The 20,955-nt window shown below is 42.9% G+C and overlaps 1 protein-coding gene across 2 annotated transcripts in view; it reads left to right on the forward strand.

Moving 5' to 3' along the window:
* Positions 1–18,991, forward strand: part of ST7 (suppression of tumorigenicity 7) — a 139,394-nt gene extending 120,403 nt beyond the window's left edge. For both annotated transcript variants that reach the window (XM_084298329.1, XM_084298328.1), the window contains exons 12-15: positions 3,527–3,677; positions 9,848–9,940; positions 12,895–13,034; positions 18,668–18,991. In XM_084298329.1, the coding sequence (XP_084154455.1) occupies positions 3,527–3,677; positions 9,848–9,940; positions 12,895–13,034; positions 18,668–18,763 (480 nt within the window). In that variant the 3' untranslated portion in view covers positions 18,764–18,991. The remainder of the gene's footprint in view (positions 1–3,526; positions 3,678–9,847; positions 9,941–12,894; positions 13,035–18,667) is intronic.
* Positions 18,992–20,955: the final 1,964 nt, after the last annotated feature.

The following is a 20,955-nucleotide window of genomic DNA, read 5'->3' on the forward strand; positions in this document are numbered from 1 at the left end:
AGGAACCGTGCTTGGGTTCAGAGCCCTGTCAGGATGACTGAAAGCCCCTCCCTGTCTTCCCTCAGTATTCAAAGTTTTGAAAAGGTGATGAAGTTTTATTACTTTAAATGTAGGATCATGGCTGTGCACACATGGCAGGCCATATATCGAGAGGCACAGGTGAATAAGGGATCTGTCAGGTGTTGGTTGTTCTCTTGGAAAGCCAGCTGGAGTTCACAGTGCTGTGAATTTTGCTGGTATGCTAGGATCTTACATCTATGTTAGTCTTGTAAGAACAAGTCTGTGCTCTGGACTGAGGCCTTGGGAAATTAGGTATAAACAGCCAATTTCCCACCCTGTAGTCTTTGATGTTAAAGAGAAAGAAGACTGTGCCTGTCTCATGTAGCATCTTTGATTTAAGTGCAATAGCAGCAACTTGGGAACCAAAATCAAACGTCTTTGGTTTGTCAGGAGCTGCAGATTTTTGTTGTGCATTGAAGTTCATCAGGATTGCCATTGCCATGATAAACTGGCAGCTGATTGAGCAGATTTGAAAGAAAGATTTATTTCATTTCATTTCATTTGACTGGAATTTGCCTTTTTCTCCAGTACAAAATGTTTGTGGGGACTGTGTTCATCACAGTGACAATCTGCTAGAAACCCAGCAGATATCTGAGACTCAGTCCTGTCTGTCAGGTACCTGGGTGTCAGTAGCCTGCAGTCACCCAAAAATGGGGTCTGCCTTGGCTGTGCTAACTGCAAGCAGACCCTGAGCCCTCTCAGCCAGACCTCCAGGAAGGTGGAAGGGCTCTCAGGGCCCTTGAATTCTCCTTGAGAATACAGCAACACAGGGATGGGTGTCATTCTAGGATATCAAATTCATTCGTTGTCATGGACTGCCATATCCCTCCTTCAGATGATCGAGCTCAGCCTTCAGCTGGGTACCTTTTGGTACCCATTTCTGCTCTATAGGTAGGTTAAACAAACGGAAGCTCTCACGCAGCAGGCTTGCCATGTTCTTGCTTGGCTCTGTTGTGTTCCTGTAGAATTTGATCTTTATGTTTCTGGATGTGCCTGATGTGCAGTGTTGCAGCTGAGGTCTGCCTGGGGCTGCCTACAGGCAGCATTCCTGCCAGCAATCCCTCCAGAGTAAATTACTTGATAGCTTTTATGCCCCAAAGGTGGGCCTGGCCTCTGTGCATAGAACAAAAACGATTACAGGGCCTGAATGAGACTCGAGCCATCCATCGACTTCATGTGGGCTGTCCTGAATGTCACCAAGCCATACTACGGGCATCTTGTTTGGGAAAGGCGCTGTCACAGAGCAGTGGGGGAGGAGTGTCTCCCATTTTTGACCCGAGAAACTTTTAGAAATAGTTTTGTCTTTCTGAAATGGAGAAAAATGAAGGCTGAAAAGGTAGTTGTACGTATCAACACAACTTGATGTGCAAGTCTCAAGATACATCCTACCATCAGGTATTTCCACGTGATTTGTTTTTAATCACTGCTAACAAGCAGTACATAAGAATCAAAAGAGCATGTTTCCGTCTGAATGCTCCTAGAGGTAGGACATTCCTTCCTGTTATTTTTCCCTACAAATAGTGGCATTTTTTTTCCCTTTGATTTAAATATTTAAATACTTAAATATCTTATTTTTGCAAAATATAAGGAAGCGAGATTTATGTTCTAAAAGAACAGAGCAGTTAGCAAGCCATCTGCATCCCACACAGCCATATTCCATTCTGTTTAATGGGTAGGACCTGAGCTTTTAAAGGGGTGACAAATTCACATAAGCAGTAAATAAGAACATCCCCTGTATCTCTGCAAGCTTGGCAGCTCCCTTGTCAGGTCTTTATTCCATTCTTTCTGCCACTCAATCCCCCATCAGACTGCCCTGCCTACTAGGCTGCAGCTTCCTGCACTAATCCACCTGCTCCACAGAGCTCTCTAATTTTTCTGAACGGCTTTAAAGGAAATCCAATATCCCATGTTACTCTCAGTGTACTTTTTTTTTTTAAGAGTGTTACTCTTTTTTTCTCCTTCAATAGTGACCTGCATCAGAAACACGTGTGATTTCTCTTTCCCTTTGAATTACTTATCTGTTTCCTGGTGTTGTCAGTTCTCTGCTTTGATCTTGGCCTCTTCAATCCCTTACCTGTTTGTCTAGCTCCTTCCAGGCGTCCTCTGGCTGAAGGGATGACTAGCTCTAGGATGCCCTCCAGGACATCATGCCTGTTGATTCTCCTTCCTCTTTTGCCTTTTCTCTTCCTTTCTCCAAGGATGATTTGGAATTGTCATTTGTTTCTTTCCCCCTCTTTTTGTTCCTCTTTCACGCATCACTGAGCCAGTGTGCGAGTCTCCCATTTGCAGAGGTTGGGATTTGACAGGAGCCAGAAGGGTGCCATCACCCACCCCTCTCCGTCACCTTTGATGGGTCACAGCAACCTTCTGGCGAGGGCCTGCACTCGGTTCATGCCAGTCCTTAATTCTGCAGTCATCTCTCTTCCCAACCAGAGCAGAAACCAATGCAAAGGCACAGAGACTATCTAAAGTAGAGGGGCTGCACACTTTCTCTCTTTTTGCTGGTGATTATCCATAGCTTTCTTTTGTACCCTCTTTAATTTCACCAAACTGTTGTCCTCCCTATCTAAAATCTGCAGTCTGTTTCTCATCTTTAACTCTATTTTTGCTACTCCAAAAAAAAAATTTCCCTTCCACTGACTGGGACGAAGTAACGCCGGTGCTGAGACAATGTCTGCTGATCTGGCAGTGGTCTAACTCTTGGGCTGGGGAATGAGGAAAGATCCCCTGCTTGAGTAATGTTCAGGACCTCTGTCTCCTGTGGCATGAACCCTCTGTGTGTTTCAGTCACCTGCTGCTATAGGGGATCCACTAACAGGGTGAGTTGTTGTGGGTTTGGCTAGTGGTGTTTTTCATTTTCATGCCATTTTCAATAAGCATTTTGAGTAGCAATCTTAAATATCAAGTACTTTTTTTTTTTTTTTTTTGGGTGGAAATCTGATGTTTGTTACATTTTGTGAACCTTATTTCTTCGTAAATTGTTGGTAGCCGCTTAGGTGGCTGCCAGCCCTGCATGTTTATAGACCTAGCACCCTGTGGATGGTAATGCAGTAAAGCTACCTGTGTGCAACCTATGACTATGTGCATCCAACTGCTTAATGTCGTCTTCATTTCGTTATGAACATTGCCAATTAAAAAGCTCTTGTAATTACAGTCTCTCTTCTACTTTGAGCTTTTTTTTTTCTTCCCCTCCGATACGAGAGGCATCTCAGTTTGAAATTCTCCACAGTCTTCCTGCTGCAAGTGAAGAGCAAAACATTAACCATCTGTCAGCGTGTCTTAGTGTTTGGGAATCATTTCGTAATTATCTCCTAGTGCAGTTGCTGATGTTACACATCTGATGAAACACTTATGAAACAAAATGCTTTAGGGAAATAGACCTTTCAGTATGCATTGTAGAATTGCAGGAAGCTTTCTGTGTTTTTTGTTACTCCTGAAATAATTGTACTCTGCTTTTTTATTGCAGTATCTACTAGAAATGAAAAGCTTAATTCTGCCCCCTGAACATATTCTGAAGAGAGGGGACAGTGAAGCAATAGCATATGCTTTCTTTCATCTTCAACACTGGAAAAGGGTAGAGGGAGCATTGAATCTCTTACACTGTACATGGGAAGGCAGTAAGTAATACTTTTTCTTACAAAGAAGCTAATCAAATATTTTTCAATGAATGTCATGAGAAAATGAGAGATTTTTGTGAAGTATAGCATGCGGAATTTTTGGAGGTCAGTGATATCCTCACTAGCACTGAAATATTTGAAATGTGTAGTATAAAGCAAGACAGTATTTTATGATTTTTATTTTTATTTTTTTGCATTGACAAGCTGGAGTGGATCCAGTGGAGGACCACTAGAATGCCTGGGGAGCTGGAATATGTGATGTAGGAAAAGACACTGGGGGAGCTGGTTTTATCCAGCTTGGGAAAGACTTCTGGTGGGTGTAAGGGGAATTCGGCTGCTCTCTTTGGACACCCAGTAGAAAGAACTTACGGAAGATAGAGACAGAGTCCTCTCAGAAGGGCACAACACAAAGACGAGAGGCAATAAACACAAGTTGCAGCACAAGAAATTCAATCTAGACATGAGAAAAAAAGTTTCAGAATGAAAGTGGTGATGCATTGGAACAGGTTGCTGATAGGTGGTGAGATCACCATCCCTGGAGTTTCTCGGAGCTCAGCTGGACGTGGCCCTGAGCAGTCGGATCTAACTTGGAAGGTGACCTTGCTTTGAGTAGGAGGTTAGAGTATATGATCTCCAAAGATCATATATTACCCCTTCACATCTGAATTATCTTATCCTGTCTTTAACGTCTCCTTTTCAGGTTCCAAGGAATTAAAAACAACCATTTAGAAAGAGCCTTTATGGCCTTTTTTATGATGTTTTTTTCTTTCTGTAATCCAATCCATTTTTTTCTGCAGTGCTGTCTTCTGCTTTCTTTCAGCCTTTTCATATGTTATCATACCACCAGTTTTTTCCTTCCTCCATTTGCTCTTCTCACTTAGGCTTGTTAGAGAAGGTGGAGGTTGTCATTGTGATAATTTCTACAGAAAGGAACTTACCACTTGAAACACAGCTTAAAAGTGACTTACTGTCTCAGTCACTGTATTAAATGACCTGAACTTGCCTGATCTGCAGGATATGTTTCCTGAGGAAACAATGGCCTTAATTCTAGGTGTGTAGAACACCTTGTTTGGTAATTTGTACCATGGTCATATGGGGGTTGATCTCTCTTCTATCTGCTTGCTTTTTTCCTGTGATTTCTTCCATTCTGTTACTTTCTCTGTCATAGCTTTCTTCCCAGTGGTTTATTTTCAGTGTTTTTCCTTCTGTAGTATTTCTTTTCCAGATGCTTGCAGAAGTCCTTTAGCCCAAAGCCTCATTATATGCCATCATTATGGAGCAGCATTTTGGAGAGAATCCCAAATAGATCTTCTTTTGCTTTGTCAGGCTGGGGAGTCCTTAAGGGGCTGTTTCCAAGACCAGCTTTTGGCACTGGAGGCTGGTTGCACTGCAGTCATCCTGCCAACTAGGAAATGTAGTCATCTGTGCCTCAAGGCAATGTGGGGCATTCCCATCTAGCTACATGAATCGATTCCTCTCTTTATTACCCCCCCCAGCAAGCTGAATATGTCATTCATTAGGAAATATTGGTACCTTAGCCTGTAAGATGTTAATGGCTGTTGTTGTGTAACCTATAAAGAAACATCTCTAAATCATTTTGCACAGCAACTTCAGAGAGAGATGAACTGTGCAGTGGCCCTCAAGAACTTTTTTCAGATTTTCCTTAAGCATGGATAGTCATGGGATTTAATGGTTTCACCAGAATTTAGTCTAATAATCACAGAATCACAGAATTTTCTAGGTTGGAAGAGACCTCAAGATCATTGTAACTTCTGGTCCATATCTTAGTATGGGTAACATTCTTTAAGGATATAGGAAGCTATTTATGTTGCTGTTACATCCTTTATTTGATAAAGGCTTCCTTAGCATCTCTGCCTAATTGTAAGTTAAATCCAGTGGAAACATGACAGAGAAAATAGAGTTAATTAAATACTATTTCGTACCAACAGCCTGCCATATGGGGTCAGTTGCCCTCGCTTTCTTTCATTCATGTGTTTGTCACGTCTTGAAATTGTGCAATTCTGTCAGTGCGCTTAAAATACCCACGAGCCTCAGCTTAGCAGGTTGTGTGTAGGAAGCTAAAGCACACAGACACGTGTACTCTTCAGCTGTAACCCTGTGACAACTGGGCAGAACTAAGTACAGTGTCTGAGTTAGTTGCTTGGGTGCACTTTCTGAACGCTTCTGAGGAGAATAAGGTCATTCCTAATCAAGGTGGCCTCTGACAAAAGGTATCCAGAGTTGTCTTTGTGGTATCTTCAGCTCTGAAGTGCCTACAGAGTGCTTTGTCTAAATTGTATTCAGTAATTGAGAGAAGTGAGGTTATGAAAATAATGATAATCATCAAACTAGAAAATTATTTGTTTCCTGCTCCTATTTTTTTTTTGCTCAGTCAAAATGTAGTTGTATTCATGGTGCAGATCAAAAGCCCGAGTGACACCATGTGAAATGCTCCTCTGGGTTGGATTCAGGTGCTCCATACAGAAAGTGTTTCCAAATTTCAAGGGAGTCCGAGGAGCCTGTTCACCACTGTCAGTTTCTAAACGTGCACCACGTTTCCCATTGTTTGCATGAAGAGTAAATACCTACGTGTTCTCAGACATTATGGTGGCTTTTACGAGTATATGGATCAACGGTGAATTGCCACTGTAGGAGTAGTTTCTGTTTGAACATAAACTCTTCATATATACACCAGAGTACTTTCTTCTGTGGCTGATAATCCTGCTAAATAAACTGTTTTGCTGTAAATATTCAATATTAGGTCACATGGTGAAGGTGGCTGTTTAAATTCAACGCAATCCGTTCTGCCATCTTTAGCTTTACTGGCCCTTTTGATTTCAGTTAGAGTCTTAACACTACTGCAATTTAGGGTGAGGCAGAAGAGGTTTGATCATCTGTTTAAATATTAAGCCAGAATTTCAGGAAAAAGCTTCTGTTAGTGATTTTGAAGTAACGAGCATCGAACATCCATCCCTCCACATACATTGTTGTACAGACACTCAAGGTTGTTTCATGTGAGGATCACACAAGGCTTGGTTTATTGGATTTTTACTTGGCTTTTTGGGGGCACTGTGAAGAGTATGAAGGGTTAATATTAGAAGACCTTTACAGCCTGGGCTGTTGTCTAAAACTGCTGGAAATTAAGGGACTGCCTGTTAGGGAACAAACGTGGGGCTGAAAGCTCTGATGCTCCTCTGCCACGTGCTGACTTTGATGCTCTTGTGATGTTTGTCAACAGTAAGCACGTGTATTTCCGTAGCTTTAATGAAGCCCTAAGGAGCACTGTTACGCAAGTATGTAGTTGAGGCTCATGGAGTTAAAAACAACTTCCCCAAAATTCTTCTAGTTAGTGTCAGAACAAGAATTCTGGTTTTCTTCTCCCTCCGAGCAGTACCCGATTCAGGTCACTTCAACTCTGGGTTTCGCCTTGTCTCCAAGGCTGCAGATGAATGTCATGTTGAAGCAGAGAGCCAGGAGGAAGAAAGACCACTTCTATCCTCCAGTCTTCTGTGCCCCAGAGATAGATAGAGCAGGAAGCAAGCAGAAGCATGACTACGACTTGTCATTTTCCAGCAGAGAACCTGTGTTGTTTTTTTCTTCTCAAGAATGAGTATAAACAGATCTGTAGAGCAGAAGCTTGTTGAATGAGCTTGCATTTTCTGTCATTAGATTCCCTTGCCATCAATGGAAGGGAATAGATGCTGGTTCCTCCAACCTGCTTTAGACATCTAGGTTAGAGTGAGATGCTTCCAACCGCCCAATGCTTTCCACCGACTGAGTGTAGACAACGAGTTTGAATGGAGACATCTTGATGGTAGTTTTTGCTGTTTCTCAAAGTAAGTTTCTCTATCCTTCTCGCAGTTGTCTAACACCTCCTCACTGGCTCTGGGGTAGGACAATAGCTCTATCAGGAAGCACCGTACGTATCAGATCAGTGGAAAACACAGAATATGTCCTGAAGTTCATGATGATAGCTGATGGATGAGAGATTCACGGCTTTAGACTGATGCAAATCTCCAGAGGAAAGGAGGAGCAGCAAGATTTCAGAAAGTGTGCTTCCAGGACTAGATGTTTGAATTTCCTGGTCCCTTCAGCAAATACTCACTAGCAAGCCATTTTTTGACCTCTGTGGCCTCAATTGCCTGATACCTTCCTTGTGGGTCTGTTAGTGCAGACACTGCATATGAACAAAGAATGCTGTCCCTCTGCCTCTGCATATTCTATAGCCTAACAGATGGAATTGCTATGTTACTTCATAACAGTGGTGCTTGTAAAATCTTATACAGAATATAGTTAATTCGATATTTTTAAAGCAGCTTGCAAGTAAAAAGCATGGTTGTGTCCGTAAAGACACTCTTTATACACTAAGAAGACCTTGAAAGAATACCACCTGTCCAACAAAATCTGAGAATCATTCCAAGATTGTATGCAAATGCATTTCTTCTTAATAGTGCTACTGAGGTTGAGATTCAAATTCGTTGTCTCCTGATGCAGATCATGTTCTGACATTAAAGAAAATCATACTAGGACTTCTCCTAGAGGATACACTGCATGGAGAGATTTGTAGGTTCTTTTGAAAAGGGTCTTGGTAATTCAACAGTCTTTTGCACTTCCTCATATAGAGAATAATTATTAGATAGGTAGTTTTACTTTGCAGAAACACTTAGAAACACAAGTCTTTGATTTACAAAGAGCAGGGGCACGGAATATCTTTTCTTTCTATCTCAGTTTAAGAAGTTTCTGACAACAGAGAAAAATTTATAATGATTTATCATAGTAATCTCCCAAAAAGCAGTGTGTTATGTAGATGCAGATAGTCATACACCTGTAATATAGAATGGCTGCATTCCAAGTCTTGAAATTTAATGTGTAATGTTTTTATTTTTAAACAATATTCAAATACTCTCAAATACAAGAAGAAATACCACAGTAGCTGAAGTTACACTGGCTAATTGTTATTCTGCTTTGAGGATTTCTGACTCCTGTACTATTGCTTTAAACGTAATCAAAAATTAACACACAATTGCACAAAAATTACAGCTAATATTATTTCAAATGCAGTGTGCACAGCTGAAGACGTTGGGGTATTGTGTATTTTAAACCAATTCCTCAGTTGCCTTAGAGCAAGAGATAATGGAATATTATTGCGTGGGGGTGGGCAGCACCTAATATCTAAAATGCACAGTGCTTCTAGGACATCTGGTGAGGAAAATATTGCTTCAGTGACTGATGTTCATAGGGACAGTGAGAATAACACGTTGATGACATTTTAACAGTGAGAATAATATATAGGATAATGGAAAAGGAGGCATTGATTGCAGAGCTATAATTCAGTCAAGTGCACTGGTGTTTCCATAAACCACATGAGCATAACTCAGATGGCCTATGACATCACCACAGGCCAGATTTAGTAATCCATCTCCCTCCCTCTGCGTTATTATTTTCAAATTTAAAAGCATGTAGGATTAAGTATTATTTTATCCACGACCTGAAGATTTATATCAGAAACCTGACTTTATCTGGTGCGTTTAAAAAGAATGTATTTGAGGAACCTGGTTTTAATAATTCGATATTAATCTTTGATTGCCAAATACAAAATGAAAACGTGACTGTGATGGAAAACTGGTTCTCTGGGCTTGACTCATCCACGTTACCTGTATTGCTGGAGTGTGATGGGTAAATCACTGCGGCTGGTAGTGGGCTTTTTTCCATGCAACTTTTAGTATGCCTGATGCACCGAGATTGCAAGGATTGGCCAAAATTCACAAGCTTGTTTGGTCGTTTTTGCAGGCTACACCTGTTATATCAGATACAGTTCTTTCCCTGAAATTTAAAAATTCTGGGGCATGAAAGTCAAAGACAAAATGTGTAAATTTGGCCATAGAATTGTTAAAGTATGTCAGGCCATGATCGTGCAAACATTTGTGTACATAGCTGCAACATGGTCTCACTTGACACTCCCAAGAATAAAAGTAAACTGTTTTCAGTATCAAAAGCTAAGTGTAGATTTATATTTTGGCATTTCATTTATCAATATATAAACTGTTTGTAACCACATATAAACATTTTACTTTTTCTGTGTTTGTTTTTCAAAATTGTCAATGGAGTTAAATGTCTTCAGTGACTGCCACGCTCACGGTAATTCATGCATGGTGTTGTTTTCTTTCCAGCTTTCAGAATGATCCCCTATCCACTGGAAAAAGGACATCTTTTCTACCCTTACCCTATTTGTACAGAAACTGCAGATAGAGAACTACTACCATGTACGTTGCACTTTTCTTATTGTTGGCATCAAAGAAGTGTTTATGTGAGTCTCACCATACCGATTGCTACCGATGCTCTTTAAATTGAATGTGTAAGCAGTTGACAGCAAGTCTCTGGAGCTCACTTGATTGTTTAAAAGGCAGTTCCTAGCCATAGTTCATGATGATTAGCTATCTTTATTGTTGTCAACAGCATGGAGATAGGGAGTGAGATTACTGAGGAGATATAAATCTGTTAGATCTCGCTGCTTCTCTCTTGCCAAGACAGTGGAAAATATGTCTGATCTTTTATCTAGGATAACAACACATCAAACCAAGAGCACAGTTGCACAGCCGTGTTAGTCTTGTGCAGACACACTAGCTACTTAATTCCAAGGCAAGATCAAACCTGCCTGAGGATGGCTGGATCATTAATGCATCTGTTATTTTGACAGGTTATTTTGACGTTTTCTGAAAAGCCGTCCAAAATAACAAGAAAGGGTTTTCTTCATGTAATGATGTGTGTGCTATTATAAAGAGATTGATGTGAAAATATCTCAGTCATTTATCATATATGTTTATGGTATGTATTAGCTAAGTGCCAGCAGTGTTCCCAGTGCTCTGCAAGATACAGCTATAAAGACAGATCCAGCCCTGGGGAAGAGTTTTAGAACAAGCAAACGGGACTGCTTGCGGCGCGTGCAGGGGAGCACAAGAATGCAGAGGAAGAGCTGAAGCAGCCAGCCTTGTATACAGTTAGGCTTCGGTCCCACATGTTTTCTCACCAAAGGCAGTGGGATCTGTGAGCACACATGGGACACGCACAAGTGCAGAGGAGACAAACACAGCTTGATCCGAGGAAGGAGATCCTCTCTCACTGTCTCTATTCGGATGAAGCAATAAAGAGAAATCTTTGAAAAAAGTAAAACTCAGCCTGCTTCTGCTGGGAATGCTGGTTTTGAGGGAATGCTGCTTTTGAGGGCATTTGTGCTCTTTGTAGTCTTTCATTCATGACCTCTCTCCTTTGGGCTAAAAAATGTATCGCCACTTTTAATGAGCCTGGGTAAACATGAGGTGAGAATAAGATGTCTACAGTACGCTCACTGTGAGGCTCCCCTTCACAGCGCATTCTCACTGATATTACACAGAAATCCTTGGCAACCGACAGTATCTCCCCACCCCATTAGAATCACCCTAATTATAACAACACCTCTTCGAGTGCTCTGCATGCTTTACTCGGAGGGATACTGAACTGGGGAGGGTGGAGTGTCAGGAGATGCAGGAATGACAAAGTCATGCAGAATAGTTCAGCACTCTCGTTCTAGATGCACAATGATTTTTTCCTGTCAGATGTTAGAAGCAAGGGACTCTTTAACAACATACTCGGATAGTCATGTGTTGTTCCTGCAGTTATGGGAAACGCATTTCACTGCAAAATCTCTTGGTTTTGAGTAGGGAAGGGTTTAATGTACTGTGACAGACACAGATGGGTTAAAGCGGTTTGTCGTACCTGTCCACACCCTTTAATTGCTTGCGATTCAAAGGAGAGTCAGCTGGAGTGATACCAGAGCACTGAGATCTGAGAGGCTATTCCAATTAAAAATACCGATTGCATAACTTTAGCCATGACTTGATAACACACAAGAAAAAGAAGTTTGAGGCCGTGTCAAAGGCACGTGCAAACAACTGCACACCAGAAATTGTCGACATAAAAATTGCAAATTATGTGTTGTTTTTTTTTTAATAATAATACAAAACCCCTAAATTAAACATGGTTTTGGTTTATAATATTTAAATTTAAAATCTTAAGAATTCCTACTGTTTGTATTGGAAAGCACTTCACCCTGGAGGAGCTCAGTCATATTGCTCTGCCATGCTGCTGGATTGCCCTGTGCTTATGCTGCCTGCACGTATGGTGAGATGAGACCTGATCACTGAAGCGAAGAAAGTAGGCAAAATGGAAGAGTAATGTCTTGTGTGCATATAAATAGTCAGGGGATTTCGGTATACGGGAAACTTTGAGGTTGGTCTTGTATCAGAAAAAAATATTTCGAAGTTTGCATGTATCTTGGCTGTAACTCCAAACTATGGAGTAAATGAGTGAAGCAGGCAGACAAGAGTTCACCAAGCGTTTTGCCAACCCAGACAGATTTTCACCTTGAATCAGAGCCACCATAAAGGTTTAAGGAATATAATCTTCTAGTAGAGTGCTCCTTGTCCTCCTGCGACCCTGTAATTATTGTCTGTGCTGCTTCCTCCAAAGCCCAGTGAGCAATTTCTTCATAACCAGAGTCAAGGAAATTCTTGCATTCCTTTTAGTATATACTAACAAATAGGTTAAAATTTCACTGTTAAAGTTCATTTTTCAAAACTTTCAAAAGCTGTTGCATTGTTACAAGGATACAAAGAATTGTGAAAATTGGGAATTGAAAATATGTGTTTGTGTGTCCTACAATTAGGATAGCATTTCTTGGTTCTGCACATGTAACCCCCAGAATTTACTGTTACAATGAAGGTAGTTTTACAACCTGCTTAAACCAATCCACAACCATGCGGCTGCTGAAAGACTGCTCCCACTGCTGCTCCCAGGTGCACGTTTCTGCACCCAGTGTTTATCAGCATTAGCAAACATGCAGCCATATGGCTAGTCAATGGTCTGCAGAAAAAAATGGTCGTTTTATTTGTAGGTAGTTTTTCTGGGGTTAGTGGTTGCATAGTTGCATTGCAGCTAGCTCTGACACAAGGAAGGCAAAAGTAGTTTTCTAGGTAGGTCAGAGTAAGGTAGATAGGATCTTGAGATCAGAATTACTTGGCAATAAGACAGCTGACACAACAATAGCATTGGCCTAAGATGTTTCAGATCTTCTGTATGTTTCTTCAAAAGCGTCTTTGGGTGTCTATGACTGTTTAAAACCACGTAAGAATGTTGTTTGTTTTTACATTCAATGCCCTCTCCTTCCCTCTTTTTTCTACAGCATTTCATGAAGTTTCAGTTTACCCCAAGAAAGAGCTTCCCTTCTTCATCCTCTTCACTGCTGGACTCTGTTCTTTCACAGCCATGCTAGCCCTCTTGACACATCAGTTCCCAGAGCTTATGGGGGTCTTCGCAAAAGCTGTGAGTATTCCCTGCTGCTGCTCTCTTCTGGTAACTAAAGACACAGATACAGGAAGAGCTGAGAGAAATATTGCTGAGCATTAAACATCTGCACATTCACTAATATAAATAAAACATCACGAGATGTCTGAGCAGGGACATTGAACAACTCTTAAGGGTTTTAATCAGTGAAACACACTACTGTCTTCTTGGGTTTACATGGCTCTTTGGTTAGGTTACGTCTCTTGTGATTTTGCCAAAAAAGGTCTCGGATGGACAAGGTAATGTCTGTGTTTGCGTACATAATCCAATAAAATAATTATGGTTTGCAGAACTCCTCTTTTTAGTGTAGAGCCATTAATGACTGCACCATGCTTCCCAGTGCAATGAAAACTCTTAGAATGAGCAGAAGCAGTCTGCTGTTAACGAGGGGAAATTTCTCTGTTCTTTCCCCATGAAACAAGTACCATCAGTGTTTCCCTCATAACTTCTCTTAACTGCATCCAGGGAAGTCTGTGCTAATTCTGCTTCTGTAACCCACTAAGGATTAATAAGAGTTGGAGGCTGAGGGGGAAAGGCCATGAACTGTTCACACATATTTTTTTTCATTTCAAAGCCAAGAACATCATTGTTCTGCTGTTCTAGGATATGAAAACAAACAAACAAACAAACAACAACAACAACAAAAAACATTCTAGAAAAATTCCAAGATGATCAAAAAACTGTCTGCTCTTCCAGGAAATGCTGGACATCCTCTGTAAGAATATGTTTTCTGGAATATATTTGTATCTGATGTTGATCTTGTGGCTGTGTTGCTTTTGACTTTGAGGGGGCAGAGGTGAAGAAAACTAGGCTGAATGGCTTTGTCAAATTCCAGACTGCAAGTACTTTCTCGAGCTCCCTTTGCAAGTGAACCAGGTCTTCCACAAGGCTTGTGAGTGATGGACGTCTGGTACAGCAATGGCTCTAGCGTCAATAATTTTGCTTCATTAGTTCTAGAAGACAGACAATAAGTTAAGCTGTAGCGAAAGATACCACTTCTATCAGTAAAAAGTGCTGAAGACTATCTGAAATGTTATTATTTTCTCTTGTTTCTACTTGGTGGACAGTAATCGTGCAGCTCAGGCACGTGTTCCGAAGCTTCTTTGTTAAGTGTTTTTGTTTGTTTTTTCATTCCGTCTTTGCAATGCGTGACCCTTGTTTGGGGGCTCTTTCGGTGTCATCTTCAGTTTTCTGATGCTGCCAGTTAATGAGATGAAATCCGTCCCTGTTAGACTTGTCCCTGTGCTCGTCAGCCCTGTATCCTCAACAAAGGGCAGATGTCAAGCATGCGGCACGATGAGGTTTTGCACTGAGTGTGCCCACTGCAGGCAGTGAGCTGCTGGAGCTGGAGAAAATTGGTAGCGTTTGTGTGAGCTTAACTCACCTGGCTGTGGTTACTGAGTGCAATCGGACAGAAACATCAGAAGTTTAATGGTGATGTTAGTAAGTGTTTCTCAGTTTTGTGGAGCCTCCAGGCTCCAAGGCCATTTGGGAAGCGGAGTCTCTCTAGAAGGATCTGCTTCCTTGATGTGTAAGTGCAGCTGCCGTTGGTGTTAAACTAATAGACACCACAGCTCGTGTTGTACATAGGAAGGGCAGAATGCAGGCCTGTGACGTTTCCTCAGTGACTCACAAAAAGGCTTTGCTTCAGACGGCTCGTTCTGATATCTCCTCCGGGAGAAGTAGCTCAGGTATACGAGACAGAAGAAAATCACGGCAGCCATCTCTTTGAAATGTGGCTGTGTCAGGACAGAATAGAAAAGGTTGACCAGCCATAGCTTGTCCCTTTCAGTTTTAGGGAAGATAGTTTCATAAATAACTCAAAGATGGATGTGTTGACTATTGCTGTAGCTACATGCATTGAGTTACCTACGCCTGCATGGTCAGTGCTCATTGCCTTGTGTTCTGTTACAAACAGCACGAAACTGTGGTTTAATGGGACAAGATTATTCTTTCTCCATGCCTCCCAGTCCCAAAAGCGTTTCACAGATGTAATATCATCATCACAGCCCAGGCTTATGTTACTGTAAGTCGATATTTGTTGTATTTCACAAACACTAACTAAGTTAGCATGAGTGGGCGTTGGGAATTGGCTTTGACCTGTTCTCCAGGAAGCATCTTGTTGCACTTCTCCCATAGCCCGTTAACCCACACGCTCTCACTGTCCTGGCACTCCAGACTGGTTTGGCATACATACAGATTTGTGAAAAACCTGTGGAGACCACCCCATATGTGGATATCTACTCCATTTCATGAATTAGTCTGCAACAAATCTAGGTGCTAACTGTGTTAATAACAGCGTTTAATCTTGTATGTCAAGAGGGAAGGAAGAAGGAGAGAGAGCAAAGGAAATAAATCACAGAAGTGACATTTTCTAACCCCATCTGTTCCATCCATTCTGCTAACTGCTGGCCAGTTGGTCAGTTATGGTCAAATCTGACATGTGGGGGTCCCAAAGATGTGGTGTTCTGGCACAATTTTGTGAAAATGGGCATCTGGCTGAAAGAGGAAGAGTGGTACTACCCAGGAGGGGTTGCCACCTGAGTTCTGAGGCATTACTAAAGGTGGGAGTCCACATGCACGGTGAGACCAGGCCTCACGGATTCTGTTGTTTGCAGAGCTAAAGGAGAAATGCTGGTTACAATGGGAACTAAATCCAGTGGTACTAGGCATGTCCATACAATTTCAAGGTAAAATTCAATTTGTACAGAAGTCTTGCTCATCTGTACTTAGAGAAAATTGATTTTCTCACGGAAAGACCCCCACGTCAGCTAGCTGGCTGTCCTAGGACCGCAGGTATGAATCCGGCAGTGACAGACTCCCCAAGGCAGAGAAAGCCCCTGAGTGCTGAGGACCTCCCTGTGTGAGGCTGTGCCTCTGTGGCAGTGCCTTTGAGCAGCCTGTGTTACACCACTGGATGCCGAAGTCCAAGGCATTTTAAAGCTGTTTTCCTCTTCTCGGAGGTTGACAAAGGCTCACAGGAGTTCACCAAACCCCATCAGTGCGCCCCGTGTTTTGGAGCCACAACCTGCTCTGAGCGCTGCCTGCCAGGTGAGCAGCAAGTGCAGATATTCCCAATGCATCCAGCCAAGTTGGTCAGGTTGCACCTGGAAGTAGGCCTGGCTCTTCCCATGCAGAAATGAGAAGAATCCAGTTCTCCCATTCAAGTGTTTTGTCAGCCTGAGCATAAGTAACTTGAAAGTGACAACAGCTCTGAGCATTTTTGCTTGGTTAGGAGAAGCACATTCCTAGCTTATGCTTTTAGTTTTTGCTAGACTTTCTAATGAGGCTTTTGGAGGTTGAATACATGATTTTGGACATGAATACAAGCAAAACAAATTCCTGATTGCATGGCTTGGATGGAATTGCACAGTGTAAATGCGTTTGAAAGTCTTCATCGTCATGCAGAAATATAACAATATCTAAATGCAGCTCCTTCATAACATGGCAGCAATATAACGATACAAAACAACGATAGCAAACTTTTACAGGTCTCCCATCGCCAGCTCTGCCACCTCAAATTTCTGTTTTTTCTGTTCTGTGTGGGGAAAGAAAAGGTAGGACCGAAGGGAAGAGCAAAAAACATTAAAACAAAAATGTGTGATGCAGACTGAGCCCTCCTGGGTGGCAAACCAGCCGGATAGGCAGCTGCCAGAGCTGCTGGAGGGCAGGAGCACAGGAGCACCAGTTTTCCAAGGGCCTCACACCATGCCCTGCTCCAGCAGCCTGGTGGCTGGCTACCAGGCCTTGCACCAACCACGCTGTCAGCTGAGAGGAGCCCTTTGTGTCCTGCAGCTTTCAGGGCCAGGAAATGGGTTCTTTGTTACCTGTGAGAAGAGAAACTGAGCTGTGGGGTCAGGGTTTTAGCTGGCTCTCTGAGAGATGGGCTGCTTGTGCCTGGTGAGCGAGAATATCGTGGCAGAGCAGGGGTTAGCAAGGAGAAGGCAGGAGGCAAACATCAGCACTTCAGAAGGAGAGGAGACTTTAAGATCGCCCCTGGGACAGCCTCAGTGCACCCCATTTACATGGGCTCGAAGAAGAGAGTAGGTGGCATCCTGAACCACTTGCTGTCAGCAAGGGTTTTACTCGGACTTCAGTGGAGCCAGGCTTTGGTAGCCATGAATTCAGTTATCCTTTGTAAACCAGCTGATTTGCCAGGTGGAAAAGACGTAGCTCATCTCTGCTCCAGAATCTTTGTTACGGGATGTAATCAACTACTTCAAGAACACAAAATCTGTGAATTGCAATAAAACTTACCATCAGGCAAATGAGGCTTAATTGATTTAACAAGTAGGCAATTAGCACAGGTCACAAAGCTGAGTGTTATCCACGTACCTGTGCTGGTGCAAGACTACCACTTAGATGAAGTGCTGCACAAAGAGCAGAAGTTGGCCTCTGATGAGCTTTTTGCATGCTTCAAAATTTACGGGACGTGTTGGAACAGCTCCCAGCTTAACCAGGGGAATAGTTGCACTTGGGCGAGCCACTGGGAGCAGGAATGGCAAACTCTGAGATGAGGGAGGTCAGCGCTGCGTTCATCCAGCTTTGATTCATGCCAATAGCTTGACAGCTGGTACGTAGGGCTACAGCTGCAACACTCTGTTCGGCTGCAGGTAGGAAAGGCTTCTTCTCTGACCTGTGCTTGTGACAAAATTTCTATACCAGCGATGGCCCTACCTGATTCTTCCATGAGGCACAAGTTGACGGTGATGCAGGGTGTGCATTGTATGCAAACATGTCCAAGAAGGGAAAAACGAGTTTCAGTGCTCACTGTTGCCTTTAAAATGCATGGACTGAATTCAGAACATTAAAAAGAGTGTATGTGTGTCGTGTATTGTCTGATGCCCTCGTTTTGTCAAGAGAGAGACTTCTTATGGGCAAAAGGAGAACACATCCAGCACCAGATCGGCTTTAACACTGACCTCCGAAGGAGACTGAATAGACACGCCAGGGTAGTAAGCAGAGTTTGTGCCTTGTGCTGACTGCGCAGCAGTAACTGAAACACAAATCTGGTGCAGCTCCGTGCTGCTCAGTTCCACGCAGAGCTGTTTGTTTCTGGCAAAGTCGCATCAGCCAAAACGGTGAGAAGGCACAGGGCTCAGAGTCTCGAGGCAGCTGACTCTGCACATCGTGGGATTCTCTCACACACGTGTAGGGCTCCAGAATACCTCCATGGGATGTGCAAAGATGAGTTAAAATTAGTGTAATTTGAAATAAGTGTAATATGAAATAAAATAAATAATTGTATTATTAAGTAGTTGTAAATCAGTGCAATGAAGCCTATTTCACTTCAGTAGGATTTGGTTTGAGCTTTTAGTCGCTTCAGTGTGTGCCTTGGTCCAGGATGTTAGACTTGTGGAAACTTCTGTAGTTCATCACTTTGATCTTTGTAGAAACGGGGCTCTTCCTTGCCTGACTGCAAAATCCAGAAATCTGTACACATGTAAGGCTCAGAATTTGGCAGAAAGGCTTTATGTGTGAATTGCTTCATTTCTATAATGCCGGAGAGTTTTACAGAAGCAAGCAGCGAGAGTTTGTCACGTCAGACAGCTTTCTCCTGCTGCGTATCGTGTCCTGGATTTTGCCCTGAACATGTATCTGTTTTTTTGCAGTTTCTCAGCACCCTCTTTGCCCCTTTAAATTTCGTGATGGAAAAAGTGGAAAGCATCCTGCCCTCCAGCCTGTGGCACCAGCTGACGAGGATCTGAGGGAGCACACCCGCGGACTGACTGCCATGACGTCTTCTGTGCCAACTTTTTGTTGACCACAAGAAAGCATGATAAAAAGGGAAGCAGTTCTAAGACTTAAAAACTCTTCATGGATTGTCTGTTCTCATATGAAAACTGTTTTGTTGTACAAAATACATTGATGTTAGGTTCTATTATATTTTGCCTTCAGAAAAGACAAACTTAAAAATAAACTTTTTGTGTATTGCAGCATCGCTGTCTTCTGGCTTATTCTTCAAAGTTCAGACTGTACTTTGTGTTCTTCCACATCTGGGTGCTGTGTCTGCCTCACCACAACCAGGGCTTGGCTTCCCGCTCGGTTAATGAAGAGACACGAGCAGCCCCACAGCTGAAAGCAGCAGAATCGCTGCCTCTTGTTGCAGAGTTCAGCCGGGGTGAAGCCCTCACCACTGCAGATGGCCTAGGCCAGGCTTCTCGGCATGTACAGCTCCTGCTTCGAGCAGCTTTCGTCTCTTGCTTGAGACAGTGTCAGCTCTCTGGGTGGTTGTAGTGGTGCATCGGGCTTCTGATTCCCATCCCTGCAGACAAAGGATTTGTGTGTAACTTACTGCTGGAGGTGGGAACGTCCCGCAGACACCTCTGCCATGAGGCCAGCTCTAAAATGAACAACTTGGCCTGGAAGTTGAAGCAGGTAGTCCCTGCTGTCAGAAACTGAAAGTGCACCCTTAGAGATGCCTCAAGGATTTCTTTTCATCTTGCCTCCCAGATGAGGGAGCGTTAATCTCAGGCAGTGGGGAAAGAAAGGCAACTTCGCCAGCCCAACTTAGAAATGTACAACATGGCACGGGGCACTGCTATGGCTTTGAAAATGCTGAGCTATTTCAGGGACTGGGATTAGGAGGCAATAAATTTGTTTATCAATGAGGAAATTAGTGAGCAAAGACAAACCTCCCGTTATTGGTGTTGCTATTAGGGGAAAGTATCATCAGGAAAAACTGAGTTACTTTAGTTTTTGCCCTTTTGACCACAGGTAGGCTGCTCTGTGCAGGAGCAGGAACAGGCGAGCAGTGATGCTGCATTAAAGCAACAGCTGCTGTGCAAGGAGCAAAGCGCCAGCCCCACGCCAGGAGCGATGGGTTGTAAGAATGAGACACGGGATGAACGCAGAGGAGCAGAGAGCCCAGAGCTGGCGCCCTGTGGCACCTGGGGGCTTCCGTGCAGGTTTTTCATCTCAAGCCATTAGTCCTGCAAAGCAGCTCACGGTCGTGTTGAAAATAGTGTGGCTTACACCCAGCGTGGGATGTGGCAAATGATTACAGGTGGAGGACATGGAGTGGAAATGTGAAGTGGAGCAATGTTTATGTTCTCAGCATTGCACCTGAATTGCTAAAGCATCCACAAGGGAATACCTGTAAAGCAGGCACTCCTGGCCATCTCCAGGGGTAAAACTGAGGATAATTTTATTCGTTTGACTCACAACCGTGCTGTCAAATCAGAAGGATCAGGCTTGGCCAGCCTTTGCTTGCTTTGCCCTTGTTGGCTCTTGTTGCCCCGTGTAGCTTTGTGTCGCTTACTCCCAGCCACCTCAAACACCTTTCAAAGTTGATTTAAATATGCCCGACATTTCATAAGAACAAATTGCTGTGATTGAATATATAAATGTGCTTGCACGCCAGCGTATGTGTAGCTATGTGCAGATGTCCATGTCTATCAGCAGCTGAGGTACGAGTTTGGCCTGCTGTTGGAGGAAGAGCTAACGTGACAGTAGCTGTGTGGGGATTATTACCTGCACCAATCTGTGCAGGTAATCTGCAAAACAAAAGAATGCTTAATTCCTTGGAACAACCAGAGCCTTCCCTTGAACTCCGGGGAACTTAGAGGAGCTCAAAAATACCTTTATGCGATTATTATTTCTACTATCCATCTCCTTTATAGGCAGTAATGAGCTATGGTTTTTATCTAGAAAGCATCTTTCTGCTTTAATTATTCTTCTAGGCATCTGAGAGACCAGGCAAGTCAGACAAAGGATTTTCTTTTTCATCAGGCATAGTCTGATGCCTCAGGGTTTCGTGCCTCTGACATGTTTCCTGTGAAGTTCAGCACTGCTGAGATCAAACGCCCAGCACAGCCTGTGATTACCCTGATAGAAAGCCCCTGGCTTGGTGCGGAGATGAGCGCTCCGAAATCTGGTTCGGGTAGTAACTCATCTGTAG

The sequence above is a fragment of the Netta rufina genome, assembly GCF_964035555.1.
Source record: "Netta rufina genome assembly, chromosome: 1".
NCBI lineage: Eukaryota > Metazoa > Chordata > Aves > Anseriformes > Anatidae > Netta > Netta rufina.